The sequence below is a fragment of the Vulpes vulpes genome, chromosome 6 (assembly GCF_048418805.1).
Source record: "Vulpes vulpes isolate BD-2025 chromosome 6, VulVul3, whole genome shotgun sequence".
Lineage (NCBI taxonomy): Eukaryota > Metazoa > Chordata > Mammalia > Carnivora > Canidae > Vulpes > Vulpes vulpes.
Genome location: NC_132785.1, coordinates 710,993 through 724,900, shown reverse-complemented (window position 1 = coordinate 724,900; position 13,908 = coordinate 710,993). Strand labels below are relative to the sequence as shown.

Below are 13,908 nucleotides of genomic sequence, written 5' to 3'. Positions count from 1 at the left end.
CCTAAACAAATTTTCCTTTTTTAACCTATTGGATTTTTTTTTCAAATTTATATATTCATGATAGACGGGGGGGGGAGGGGGGGGCGCAGTCAGACACACAGGCAGAGGGAGAAACAGGCTCCATGCCAGGAGCCCGGTGCGGGACTCGATCCTGGGACTCCAGGACCATGCCCCGGCCCAAAGGCAGGCGCCAAATCACTGAGCCACCCAGGGATCCCCAACCTATCGGATTTTTAATACAGAACATTATAATGCTAGTGATTAAGAAAAAATACTAGTAAAAAGATCTCTTAAGGAGGGATTTTCAATAACTCTATCTAGACCTATGCTATCCTATACTGTAATTACTGGCCACATATGGCTACCTAGATCTTGAAATATGGCTAGTGCAAACTGAGATGTATAGTAACTATAAAATATATACCTGATTTTGTAAAGTTAATATGAAAAAATCTATTTCAATGATTTTTAAATATCAGTTTCATGTTGAAATACTTTGTACTTGACTTACACAAAAGATATTGAAATTAATTTCACTTTTGTAATGTGACTGCTCTAATATTTCTAATTACATATGTAATTTATATCATATTTCTATCATAAGCGCTGATCCAAGCCAATGCTGAGAACCTTTACAACTAAAAGTCTTTAATCAAACATCTTACAATATTATTTGCAATAAGCTCGATATGGAAAAGTCCTACTTTTTTTCTCTGATTTTACCAATTATTTCCACAAACACAGCTATCATTATATGTGACCTATCAAATTACTCATATCAGTTTATACTTGACATGTGATTTGCAAAAGGCTACTAAGAACAGAAAACATTAGGCAGCAGCATGATTCAAATCGTCAGAGTCAGCTATACTTAGAAAAACAAGTATCAAATAACAACTTACCTGTACACAATAATAGTACTCGTAATCATAAAAATACCTACCAATTATTAAGTGTCTATGTGCCTGGTACTGTTCTAATCACTTTATCATATTAATTTATTTAATCCTAGCAAAACTGTATAGGTTACTTTCTCCATTCTATAAATGAGAAAACTAAAGCAGGGAGAGGTTAATTTATCCAAATTTAATATAGGAGTACACCCAAGATTCACACCTTTATAGGGTATTAAAAACTTTAATCTGGGTATACTTTACTAGAAATCATGATGTTAATTTGAAATCCATATTTAAAACAGACTGCCTACACTGAATGACACTTATTTAAAGAACTGATAATTATTTTTTCTGAGTCAAACATATACATAAAGTAATAGATATAAAGATTGATCGTCTTGATATACAAAGAATTTAGAAGATTAAAAGGTTGAATGTCTTATTTGATGAAACTTAAGCATATTCCCAAAAAGTCATTAAAAAACAAAAATTTTTAAGTGTAAAATTGTGGCAATTCTCTCTGCTCCTCTAGCCTGTGTCAGAATCAATTAATTGATTAGGAAAATATGAGTAAAGGAGTTATAATCTTAGTATAAAAAAGAATTACAAAGGTGCTTTATGAAAATGAAAGAAATGGTTAATAAATTTGAGTCACTTGGCAAATAATAAAAATCCATTAATTCTTTTGAGAGTTAAAGAGGGTACAGCAAATTCTGCTGTCTTTGCAAGTGAGCCTATATATTGTACAATATTTCTTTTATTCTCTACATCAAAACTCATCCCTTGTACATAATGTACGACCCTCTGTATTGAAGCATAGTTTCTGTGATCACTGCTTATATTTGTGAGACAAGCACACACCTTCAAGTCATGAAGCTGGCTCACTGTTATGCAGAGTCCATTAAAAAAAAAATCAAACTATATATAGTGAGTCTAAAGGCAGAAGTGAAAAAAATTTTCCCATGGAAGTGTACTACACCAGCATTTTAGTAAAATGGAGATGAGATAAAAAAAAAATACTTCTAATAAGTTGGGCATCAATTCTTATAGAGGCTAAGAAAGTTAAATTTATCTACTCTATAAGTCTTATGATTATTATAAAATGTTCTTTATCCTCAAGACTTCTACCATCGTATCCATTAGGCACTTCTGCTTCTCCCCATCTCAGTCAACGTTAGTCATTCACCTCCAATTATTTGGCCAAGTGAGTCATCTAAAGACTAATCCTTGATACATTCTGCCCTCTGCCTTCATCCTCAATTCTTCCTTGCATCAGACCACCTTTCATCACCCCCGAACCCAGTACTTTAGACCAGCCTGCTATCACCGCTTACTAGACTCTCTGCCTCTATTCTTGCTACTATACAGTATATTCTCATCTAACACACCTGAAGTGATCTTTCGGAAAAAGGAATCAGATGTCACCTCCTATAAAAAGCCCTCCAATGGCTTCTCATCACACTTGTAAAAAAAAAAAAAAAAAACTATATTATTATAGCCTAAAAGGCTATTCAGTATTTGGCCTTTGCCTACTGCTCTAAACCCACCTATTACTCCCTACTCCTCCCCTATGTAAGCTCCAGCCATATGAGCCTTCCTGTCACTCACAAAAATGCAGTGTGTTTCTTCCTTTACTATTTTCTTTGCATAGATCTTTGTATGGTTTACTCCATTATTCAGATCTCTGCTCGAATGTTAAGCAGACTTACTGTGGTGATCATTTCACAATATATACAAAGACCAAATCGTTATGCTATACACCTGAAATTAATATGCTAAAGGTCAGTTTTACCACAACAAAGACTCAGTAAACACATAACAATAATTTTAAAGGGATTAATATTTTTAAGACACAACTAAGGTTGATTAATCCCTATTAAAATAAGTGGCTTTAAAACAAGGTTAGAGATGCAATTTATCAAAGAATAAATGTTGTTTTATTTCTTTAAACAAATATAATCTCCAAGGATAAGCAATATAGGAAATTGATCCAAACTAATGTAAGCATATCTTTTAGGTTTATGGTTTTTAAAAAGTCACCTCCTTAAAGACCTCCCAAGGATACGCATTCTCTGCCTCAAGTCACTCTCTACACTCTTATCCTACTTCTTCTTTGAACTAAGTAGCACTCTTAGTATTTCATTTTATGATTTTACCTGTCATCATGTCCAAAAAGTAACCTTTATCATCCCTGCTATCTATATTCCCTGCATCAACAACAGTTACATAGAGTACTCATCAATTACCTGATCATAAAAGAAAAATGCTTACAATGACAATTATTCAATTTTTTAAAGTATACATAGAAAACATAGCTTTATTAATGATTTTGGCAACACAGGCACATTTCTTTCCAACTTTCTCTTAGTGAACATGAATTATTCTATAATAGGAAAAATAAATGTGCACATATTACTTTAAGTTAAAAAATACACAGGAATTATTAGCAGTGATTATGTATTTGGATATTAGCTTTTCTGTTCTATTTTTCTAGTGTTTTATCCTCAAAACTTTCTTTAGAAAACATTCCTTTAAAATAATTTTAAACATACATTATTCATATCTATGAAAAGGTGAGTGGCATTTCAGCAGCTTCTCATTACTGCTATAGCAAGAGCAGGAAAAGAGGCAAATAAACCACTACATCAGGAGAGATTCAAAAAGTGTATTTGGGGAAGCTTCCTAAGTTTCTTGAGTAAGGTTTCTGGGTCACTGAAGATATTATCAAGGGTGACTTTAGAATATTCTCCTCTGGAGATGTTCCTTTCCAAGAATAAACAAAACAGCTTTAGAACATTACTGCCCAAAGGCAAGGCTATTAATCACTATATGATATCTCAGGTTCAGAGACCCTCTGTGATTATACCACTCACTTCATTTCATACTCTGAATATTCTTGACCCTAGAAAACAAAAGTTACAGTACATATAATTCCATAACTTTGTAACTAAGAAATGTATAATAAAAAAAAATTTCCAAGGCAGGAATGTAAATTACAGCTTCAAGGCCTTCAGTCTGTTAATTAAAAACCTTAGAGCTATTAAAAAAAAAAAAAAAAGTTCAGGATTTTAGCAAGTGGGTCAGTTCAAAGCTGAAAACTAATATTTTCTGAATATGAATCTACCCACAGAAACAATGAAGACTGTCACTGAAAAATACCATCTATGCACAAGCAATTATTAGCAGTGAATTTTCAAATTTAGATAGCTTTTCTCATTAAAAATGTATGTATATTCCTTTTTTAAAATACATTAAACTGTGAAGGAATTATAAGAGTTCACCAGAAAGTACTCTTATAAATAGGAACATTTTATAATGTGAAACATAACTTCCTAACTTACCTACTTCACATACCTGCATGGGGTACCCTTTCTGTCTGAAAATTTTCGAAGGCACCTTAAATATTACTTAAACCTTATATTGTCCTTTAACTTACACAGCTGGCTATCGTGGAGTCTCAACAGAGCACTGACTGTGTCTGGAGACTAAGGTGAAATAGTGGTATGCCAGACTTAGACATTTCAGTATCGTATCCCTTAGGTGAAACTAAAATGCTCCATGAAAGCACAAACACCACTGTCTGCCATAGCCACTACTGCAGTCCCAAACAAGGAATAGGGCTTGGTACACAGTAGACACCCAATACATATCTGTATGAATTTAACCCACCTGCTGCCCAATTACAGAAGTTCTGAGTCTATTCACATATTCTCTTTCAAGAGTTCACTTAACAGTGACTACCTGAACTAGCTGGTTTAGATCTCACTGACCTGTTCCTCTAACCTACTCTACTGTCTAGCTTCCTCTTCACCTCTAGGGAAGATTGCCCTTAATCAGGCATTAATCATTACTTGGTTAATGGGATGATTCTCAAAATTCTCTTCATTTGTCACAGAAAATAATTCTACTGCATTTGTAAATCACTGGTCATCTTTACAGAAGAAGTTTAAAGCATCTTTAAAGCAGAAGTTTAACAACTTGAAATACCAGCACTTTCTATATGGTTAGAAAACAATGCCCTCCATTTCAGATCCAATAATATTAAATCCCATTCAAATCAGATTATAGATGTTCATCGATGTAATTTTAAAACCATATATGTCTACTCATTTCTAACATTAACTTGAACAAAACCAAACATGGAGTTTTTAAAATATACATTTGAAAACATTCAGATAAACTGCCTTAAGTCACTGAATTACTACTGCCAGCAAAGAAACTTACCGCCTGTCACTTCACACATTGGTGTGATCGCAGAGTCATCTAAAGGCACACCTGTCAACTGTTCTGATTCTACTGACATGGTGCCAGGCAACCGCAACACTAGTGCAAAGAGTCTCTGATCCCAACGAAAAGGTTCCTTGGTCAATTCACTTCCAGGCAAAGGAGAATTAAGAGGTAAATGGAGCTGAAAATAAGGGAGGAAAAAGTAAGATTCCACATGCTGTCTTTCCCAAAAGGCCACATTAATTATACATATATTAAAACTATATATCATGAGTCCCCTATCACTCAAAAAACAAGCTCAGAAACAAAAGCTTATACAGATATGGTTAAAATAAGCACCTGAGAGATTACTTCAATTTTCATAAGCTCTCACTCTAAAGACCTCAATTGAAAAACATTTATTATTGTAACGCTTTTTAGGTTTCCATTCAACTAACCACAGGTGCTGGAGTGCGTCCAAAGAAATCATTTCACTTAATTATTAAAACAAGTCTATAATAAATATATTATTCCTATTTTCTAGATTAAAAAATGTCTCAGGGCAAATAAGTGATTTGGCCTCCTGGGTCCAAGTCAGTACTTTTTCTATTACACCACAGCAGCCTCAAACATCTCCAGTTAATAATTTTAATTAGGCTTCATTTTTGATAAAACATACATTCCCAAAGCATCTGCATGAAAGTAAATTTTGTCACTCTAATTACATATTAAATATATTAAAAATAATGATTCTTACATCTGAGTAAAGGTAGAGGGATTTTTATTTTCCATTTTTTTTTAATAGATGTCTTTCCCCAACCCCAAACATACTAAATTAGAATCCTGAATTCCTAAATCTTAGAAGACTCTGAAGTGACTCTAATAGGAACTCCACACTAAGCGAGTAACAGAGTACCAAGGGAATCCACATACGAATCTTAGCGTAACTAAATGGGGATGACCAGATAATGTGTACCAAGAAGTGACATCAGGTGCACAGCACTGAAAGAAAAGGGGAAAGGAAAGGAAAGGTTAAACTGAACCTCATCAAGCCTTTCGTTCATTTTAGCTGCCAGTTTACGGAGACTCCTGGGGGCACAGGACCAAGTTAAATACCACCACAGGAAGCATGGTGGAAGTCAAGCCCAGCAAGTGGAACATCCTACAGGACAGATGACCTGGCTTCTCCAATAAATCAGTGGCGTGAGAAAGCAAACATTAGAGAGGAGGAAGGCTTGGTAGAACATTATACAATAAGAGACAAAGCAATCAAAAGCAAAGACTTTTTTTTTTTTAAGATTTTATTTATTCATGAGAGACAGAGAGAGAGACAGAGAGAGAGGCAGAGACACAGGCAGAGGGAGAAGCAGGCTCCCCGCCTCAGGACTCGATCCTGGGTCTCCAGGATTACGCCCTGGGCCAAATGCAGCACCAAACCGCCGAGCCACCCAGGCTGCCCACTGCCAAAGTTTATACTGTTTTTTGGTCATATAGCAAACATAACCGTATTGCTCATAGCCTATTTCTCACCTCAAAGAAGATTTCTGCACGTGATAAATTAGGGATTGAAGTCATTCTACCCAACTTAAGACTCAAGTTTCTTCATGAGTTACATTAAACCACTAAAAAAAAAGGAGATTCTATTTTCAGAAGAGAATTCCTAGTGAAGCTCTCCTAAACTGGCACCTCTCTCCCAAAGATTCATGCCAAGAGAATACCCTGCAAGATCAAAATCAGCCAAGGTTTTGTGACCATGGCCAGGAGTCATGAGCTTTTCCTCTGGCACTGATCCTACTTAGGGCAGAAGTCAGAGGCAGTAAGGAAGGAATGCTGAAGAAATCTGGGCCAGGATGTTCTGTGAGGAAGGTTCTCTGACCTCAAAGGCTCTGTGACACTTGGAAAACAGCTCAGGAACTCCAAGCCCTTGCTAATAATATTACCATACCCTGCCAGAAGATAAAGAAGAAAACACTGTTTCCGCCATCTCCTTTACTCCAGACCAGCCACCTCTGTTACCTAGGAAGCACAACTACCGGGTGTTCAGTCATTTTCTAAGCTTATAAAAACATCGAAGCACAAGTGCCACTGGAGGAAGAGGATTTTGAACTGTTCATATAGTTACTCTGGGATATAATGAATATATGGAACTGTCTCAAGAATCCACTGGATAACAGCACTGCAGACTTCATATATAAGCAACAGATAGGTCAATGACAGATCCAAACTGTATACACATACACACACAACGCACAAATCAGGAAACAATAAGCATCTACAAAGGAGACAATATACAACAAAATAACTGGCCTTTGTGAAATGTCAGCTCTGTAAAGTATTTTAAGTAAAACAAACAAAACAATCAAGAATGGTCATGAGCATATTTTATACATAGTTTTATCATTTTTATAAACTTGTCAAATATTTATTTTCCTACTTATCATTTCTCCTTCCCCATATCACTACTACCCTCTCTCATCAAAAGAGGAGGGGAAAAAAAAATCCCCTAGAGCTGAAATGTGCTGGTAATACTGGAAGGAATGATGGCAGGCAAACAGGGACAGGAAAACGACAAAGAGCCTGAAGGAAAAATATCCTTAAGAAGGTTGAATTACTCCAAATCTAAAATCTACAGCTGAAATTCTAGCAATGTGTTAAAAATCACAAATGCAGGTCTTTCTGAATTGCACATAAATCAAGAAATAAATATAAAATTAACCATAAGAAAAATGTGCAAAATACAAGTAGGTAATTCCCAATCATGAAAAACGGGGAAAAAAGTACCTACAGAAACCCATATGGACCAGAAAACACAAATTAAAGTATCAAAGATTTATCACTTTGCATGTATCACAGTAGCAAAATTTTAAGGGTTGACAAAAATGACATATATATATATATATATATATATATATATAGCACAGTGGAAACGTTCCATTACTCCTACATACAATCATTCTAGAAAACAATTTGATAATATCTGGTAAGCATACACCAGGACCGAGCAACGCCACCTCTAGTTATAGATCTTAGAGAAATTCTCAGATATTTTTACAAGCAGCCACATAAAAGAATACTGTCTGCAGCATTATTTGAAACAGGAAAACAGGAAACAACCTAGAAGTCCAATAAGGGAATCGATAAATAAACTGTGGTCTGTTTATAAACCAGAGTTGAAATGAATAAACTCAACCTCTAAGATTCAACATGCACAGATCTCAAAAGAGTATTTTTAAATAAAACATACATATAATTCATGCATGCATATATGAAATATAAATCATAAATGTATAGCTTGATGAATTTTCACAATATGAATGTCCTTATGAAATTAGCATTTTTATCAAGAAACAGAAACATAGTAATTTATATCCCACCAGTCATTATCCCTCTTCAATTGATTAGTTTTTTCTAATTTTGAACTTTTTATAAATGGAATCATAGAATATGGTCTCTTTGGTTTATTGCTTCTTCCATTCAATATTACAGGGATGAGATTCACACTGTTGCCTGTTTAGGTGTAGATCATTCATCCCCATTGCCATATAGCATGCAAGTATAAGAGAGAGAAGGACAAAGGAATAGAGAGAGAATATGTACTGGAGTTTATTTTTTGTTGTTGAGAAGCATTTGGGTTGTTTCTAGTTTGTTTCTAGTATTAAGTACAACTATAAAATTACAGCATGTTTTTATGAAAAACATTAGTACCCATTTCTGTCGGTATACACAGAAAGAAATTTTGGTATACCTGTTAAAGTCATCTGCTTACTTTTTTAAAAATTGAGTTACCTTTTTTTTATTAATTAGAAAAAATATTAATGTATTCTGGATAAATCCCTTATTAGATATACATACTGCAAATATCCTCTCCTAATTTGTGACCTTTTTTTACTATTTTAGTGGTATCTTCTGATAAACTAAATTTATTAATAATTTTTTCTTCCATGATTAGTACTTTTTGTGCCCCCACAGATCATGTAAATTTCTTATATTTTCTTCTAAAGGTTTTATTATTTTACCACCTACATTTATACCTGAAATATACCTGGAATTGAGTTTGTTCAATGAGGCAGAAGTGAAGGTAGATTTTTTTTTTCTCAAATGGGTATCCAATTGGCATGCTATTGAAAAGAACATCCTTTCTCTGCTGTTCTAGGATGTCACCTTTTTTCTTACATTGAGGAACACTGTAAGTGTGAATCCACTTATGAATCAAAACAGTATCAGATGCAAAGAAAGCAAGATGCAAAATGACACACACACAAAAGCATCTGTAAGTACAATTACTTAATCTAGTTTTATATATGTATAACATGTACGTGTAATAAAAGCAAGAAAAATGAACTAAAAAGCTACAGACCAAATTCATGATGAAGTGGGATGGGTAAGAGGGAAGAAAGTTAACACTGAGTAGAGGAACAAAGGAAACTACTATCAATATGCAGTTTGTTTCATTCAGTAAATTTTTAAAAATCTACAACAAACAAGAACAAAACTCAACAGATACAAAGAACTTTTGTGTCATTCATTCTTATCCAGAATATGAGTATGTTAATATGAAGATAACTGCCAAAGGCAAATGAAATGTTCATTCAAGTAGCTATTACGTTTTACACAAAATCAAAATGCAAGAAAACTTCATATAGGCCTCAACTGAGAGTAGATTAGAGTATAATCACAAACCCCAAAGGTCCCACATTTTTTAGGACTCTAACAAAGAGTTCTCATTGACTGGCTATTAAAATATACTGCAAAAGGTAGATTATTCCCTGAAAACGATGCATGCTTTTTCAGTCATCATTTTTTACTCACCTACCAAGTACTAGGCATGTTCAGGTTCTGGGTATTTAAAGATGCATAATAAAATGTGGTCCTACCGCTCAAAGAGTTCCTAGGAAAGGGATCATGTTCCTAAAGGAATTTGTTTTAGAGATGTGTTGGAGGATAAGCTAACAAGAAAATCACAATACAGCTACAAAGATTTTTACTAGCTTATTTCTAAACATTTGGCAGGAAAATAGTTTTATAAGACTTAACTGCAGGAAACTTTAGCATAAGAGTATTCAAAGTTAAATGTCTAAACTGATGATGCTAAAAAAAATTAATCATTAACAACAGTTATAGTTACAATTATATGGCAGACATTGTTCTAAACCATATATATATATATATATATATATATATATGTGTGTGTGTGTATATATATATTTATATATAAATAAATTCACCTAACCCACAAAATAAACAAGTGAGACAAGCACTATACAATTTCTATTTACAAATGATAAAAACAGAGGCACAAAGAATTCTAATAGCCTTCTGGAAGGTATACAGTAAATAGTTATTAAGGAGACAGAATTTAAACCCAGTGGGTCGGCCCTTGACTCTGTTCCTAACCACTTCATCATACTGCCTAACCATTATTGAAACCATCATCAACATTTTTAAAAGTGTTAAGATATCCAAATTTTATTTAATTTTTTTATGATTTTATTTATTTATCTGACATAGAGAGCACAAGTAGAACAGCTGGCAAAGGGAGAGGGAGAAGCAGACTCCTGACCGAGCAGGGAGCCTGACTCTAGGATCATGATCTGAGCAGAAGGCATATGTTTAACCGACTGAGCCACCCAGGTGCTCCAAGATATCCAAATTAAAAAAAAAAAAAAAAAACCTAATTTATTAAATGGAAAAAAGAAAACTTGAATTATAAAAATAATTCTAGACTCCTAGATAATTCTAACTCCTAGAAAAAAAATTTTAAATCATCCATTTGAAAATCTAGTGACTTTAAACCACTAATTTGTATATTTTTATAAATAATATGGATTTTTTTTTATAAAGCATCCAATGCTTTCCCCCTCATTACTCTTTTATCCAACGTAAAGAGGCAGCAATATATTTTCTTCTTCCTGTTCTCTCCCAAATCCCAAGTGCATGAGGAATAACAACAGTAAAAATAAGCAATAATTAGCTAGGATACTGAGCACTTACTATGCATCAAGCAGCATTCTATGAGCAGCTTTTCATATATTTATAACAAACCAACAGGATAGGTACTATTATTATCCCCATTTTAGACATAAATTGTAATATAAGATTCCATGTCAGAAGACCTGTGTTTGGAGGATACATACTCAAATAATCCCTACTATGCAATCATGTTTAGACCATGTACGGACTGCGAATTTTAAGAATTGTCTAAATCATATGTAATTTCAATAATACAATAATTTTCCCATAATCATGACATTACTGGTCTTACATAGGGCTTCATAAGATTATACTGGTCTAAAAAAAAAAAAAAAAAAAAAAAAGATTATACTGGTCTAATAAACAAAAAAAAATGTTTATACGAACAAAGTTTTATTTTTACTTGTATACAACTGAAGTTTTCTATATTATTTTACTATATATTTTTAAAGATTTTATTTATTTTAGAGACACAGAGAGAGAGTTGGCAGGCAGGAGAGAGAGGGAGAGGGAGATAAGCTCTAGCAGAGTCCACATTGAGTGCAAAGCCTGACATGGGGCTCAATCCACTACCCTAAGAATCATGACCTGAGCTGAAACCAAGAATCAGATGCTCAACCAACTGAGCCACCCAGGTGCCCCTCTATATTATTTTAAATGATTCATTTCACTGATTTCACCATTCTAGACATTTTATGTAATTATCTTGGTAGCTGACAGAAAAAGGAAATGTAACTCCAACTTAGATTTAGGAAGACTGTCCTATTTTTCCTTCTTTCCTTTGGAGATCTATCTTATTGCCTTCTCACCTTTGAGTCTTTCCTGAACCTTTTATAAAAAAAAATAAATAAAATTTATTTCTCCATAGGTACAAAAAGTAAAGGACAGATTAGGTGCAATTCCTCCTTTATTCAGCTATGTTGTGTTTGATTATGGTTCAGATCCTCATTATTTGTGACTATGCTAAGAATGGACTAAGGCTCAACTTAAATTTGAATTATTCTGTTATTCACTGAGCACCTACCAAAGCATGGCATTGTATTAAGACTTAATTAGGACTATCCCAAAGCAAATAATATGTTTTAGAGCTAGCTCACTTTAAGAGAAACTATTATAAAACCTCAGCCTCAGATAACCAGAATTCTTACACAATACTACTTATTTTTTAAACTTCCAGAATTTAAAAATAAAAATGAGCAGTCAAAGAAAATAAAATTATTTTTTAAAACACCTTTAATTCAGGAACCAAGGAGATTTCTCCTGGTACACAACCTAACTAGCTCCTGGATGATGACCATATCAGAGCCAACCATGAAAAGTCAAGACTGCCAGATCTGTACCAACACTTAGGGTTCCCCCCGGCACTTGGATGCTTTGCCAAATGGTTCTATTATTCACGTAATCCAAACAATAAGTTCTTTAATAATCATACTTTCCACCTTATGTTTTAATGACCTGTTACCTATCCCACCAGTTTGAGAGAGCACAGGGAGAAGGATCTTATTCTTCTTTTCGCATCCTGCCCCACCTCCCACCACAGTATTCGTCAAATGAAATAAATGAGGTCCTTCTCATTCACAAAGCATAAGTACGAGAGTAAGAGGGGCACAGTGAGGGCTGCAGTCAGAGCACAAGCACCTGTCAGTCCTGCCAATAAGCCCTGTGCTCCCCTCACCCCAATGCACATACAGATGTGAATGCAAACACACAAACACGGATTCTATGGTAATGTTCATGGTAGGTCATAAAACCAGCAGTAGCCTTATCCTCAAGAGCCGGGAGGATTACTGTCTTACTACGGAGGTACTTAATCTCTATGACCCTTGCATGTGCCCACAGACATGAGCTACAAAACCTGACGCCTAGAGAAGGGGTGGAGAAACAACCATTCCCTATGTTGAAGCCGTAACAAGTACTCCCCCCTAGCTCAGTGTACAATACTCATAAGAATTTACAAGAGGATGTACTGTCACTTAGGCCTACACAGAAGATAACCCCCAAATTCTTGCCTTATTCAGGGATACAAAGAACATGGCTATATATTATTTCTTGCAAAAAAAAAAATTTAAGATTATTTATTTATTTGACAGAGAGGGAGAGCACCCACAAGCAGGCCGAGTGGTAGGGAGAAGGAGGGGGAGAAGCAGGCTCCCCACTGAGCAGGGAGCCTGATGCAAGGCTTGATCCCAGGACCCCAGGATCATGACCTGAGCCTAGGGCAGGCACTTAACTGACCGAGCCACCCAGGCGCCCCTATTTCTTGCAAAAACCTTTTACCTCACACACCTAACCATTACTTTTCTTTATAGTTAATAGTACCAATGAACTTGGCACAGTATCAAAGAAGTACTTAGGTCATTATTAGTATATAATTTTTAACTGTTATCATGTGAGGCTTTTAAAAAAAAAAAAAGAATGGAAATCACACGTCAAGCTACAACTCAGGAAATATTTAATGAAAGGCAACACATAAAACACTGTAATTTCCTACCTTCAAGAACATGTAAATAAGTAAATGTAACATGTTATGATATATACAACAGTAACAGCATGCATGAGGTCCAGAGGAATAAGTGATTATCTGGGAGATGAAGTAAGGAAGGCTCACAAAAAAAAAGCACCTGAATAAGTTAGGAGAATGAAAAGTTTACTAAGAACCCAGAACTTTCTGCAGATTGGGGGCTGTTAATGTGAAAAGTAAAGATCATAATAAAAAATATGAGGTGACAAATACTAGAATGAAAAACTAAATTAAAATTCAAAGCTGCCAGAGAGTAAAATACAAAGAAGGAGAAAAACTGAGTATTTTAAGAAAACCCTTAAGAATGGGGAAGAT

The 13,908-nt window shown here is 34.6% G+C and overlaps 1 protein-coding gene across 3 annotated transcripts in view; it reads right to left on the bottom strand.

Annotated features, from left to right (window-relative positions):
* INTS6 (integrator complex subunit 6) overlaps positions 1–13,908 on the bottom strand; it is a 90,277-nt gene that overhangs the window by 27,374 nt on the left and 48,995 nt on the right. For all 3 annotated transcript variants that reach the window (XM_072760508.1, XM_072760509.1, XM_025987141.2), the window contains one exon: positions 5,121–5,304. In XM_072760508.1, the coding sequence (XP_072616609.1) occupies positions 5,121–5,304 (184 nt within the window). The remainder of the gene's footprint in view (positions 1–5,120; positions 5,305–13,908) is intronic.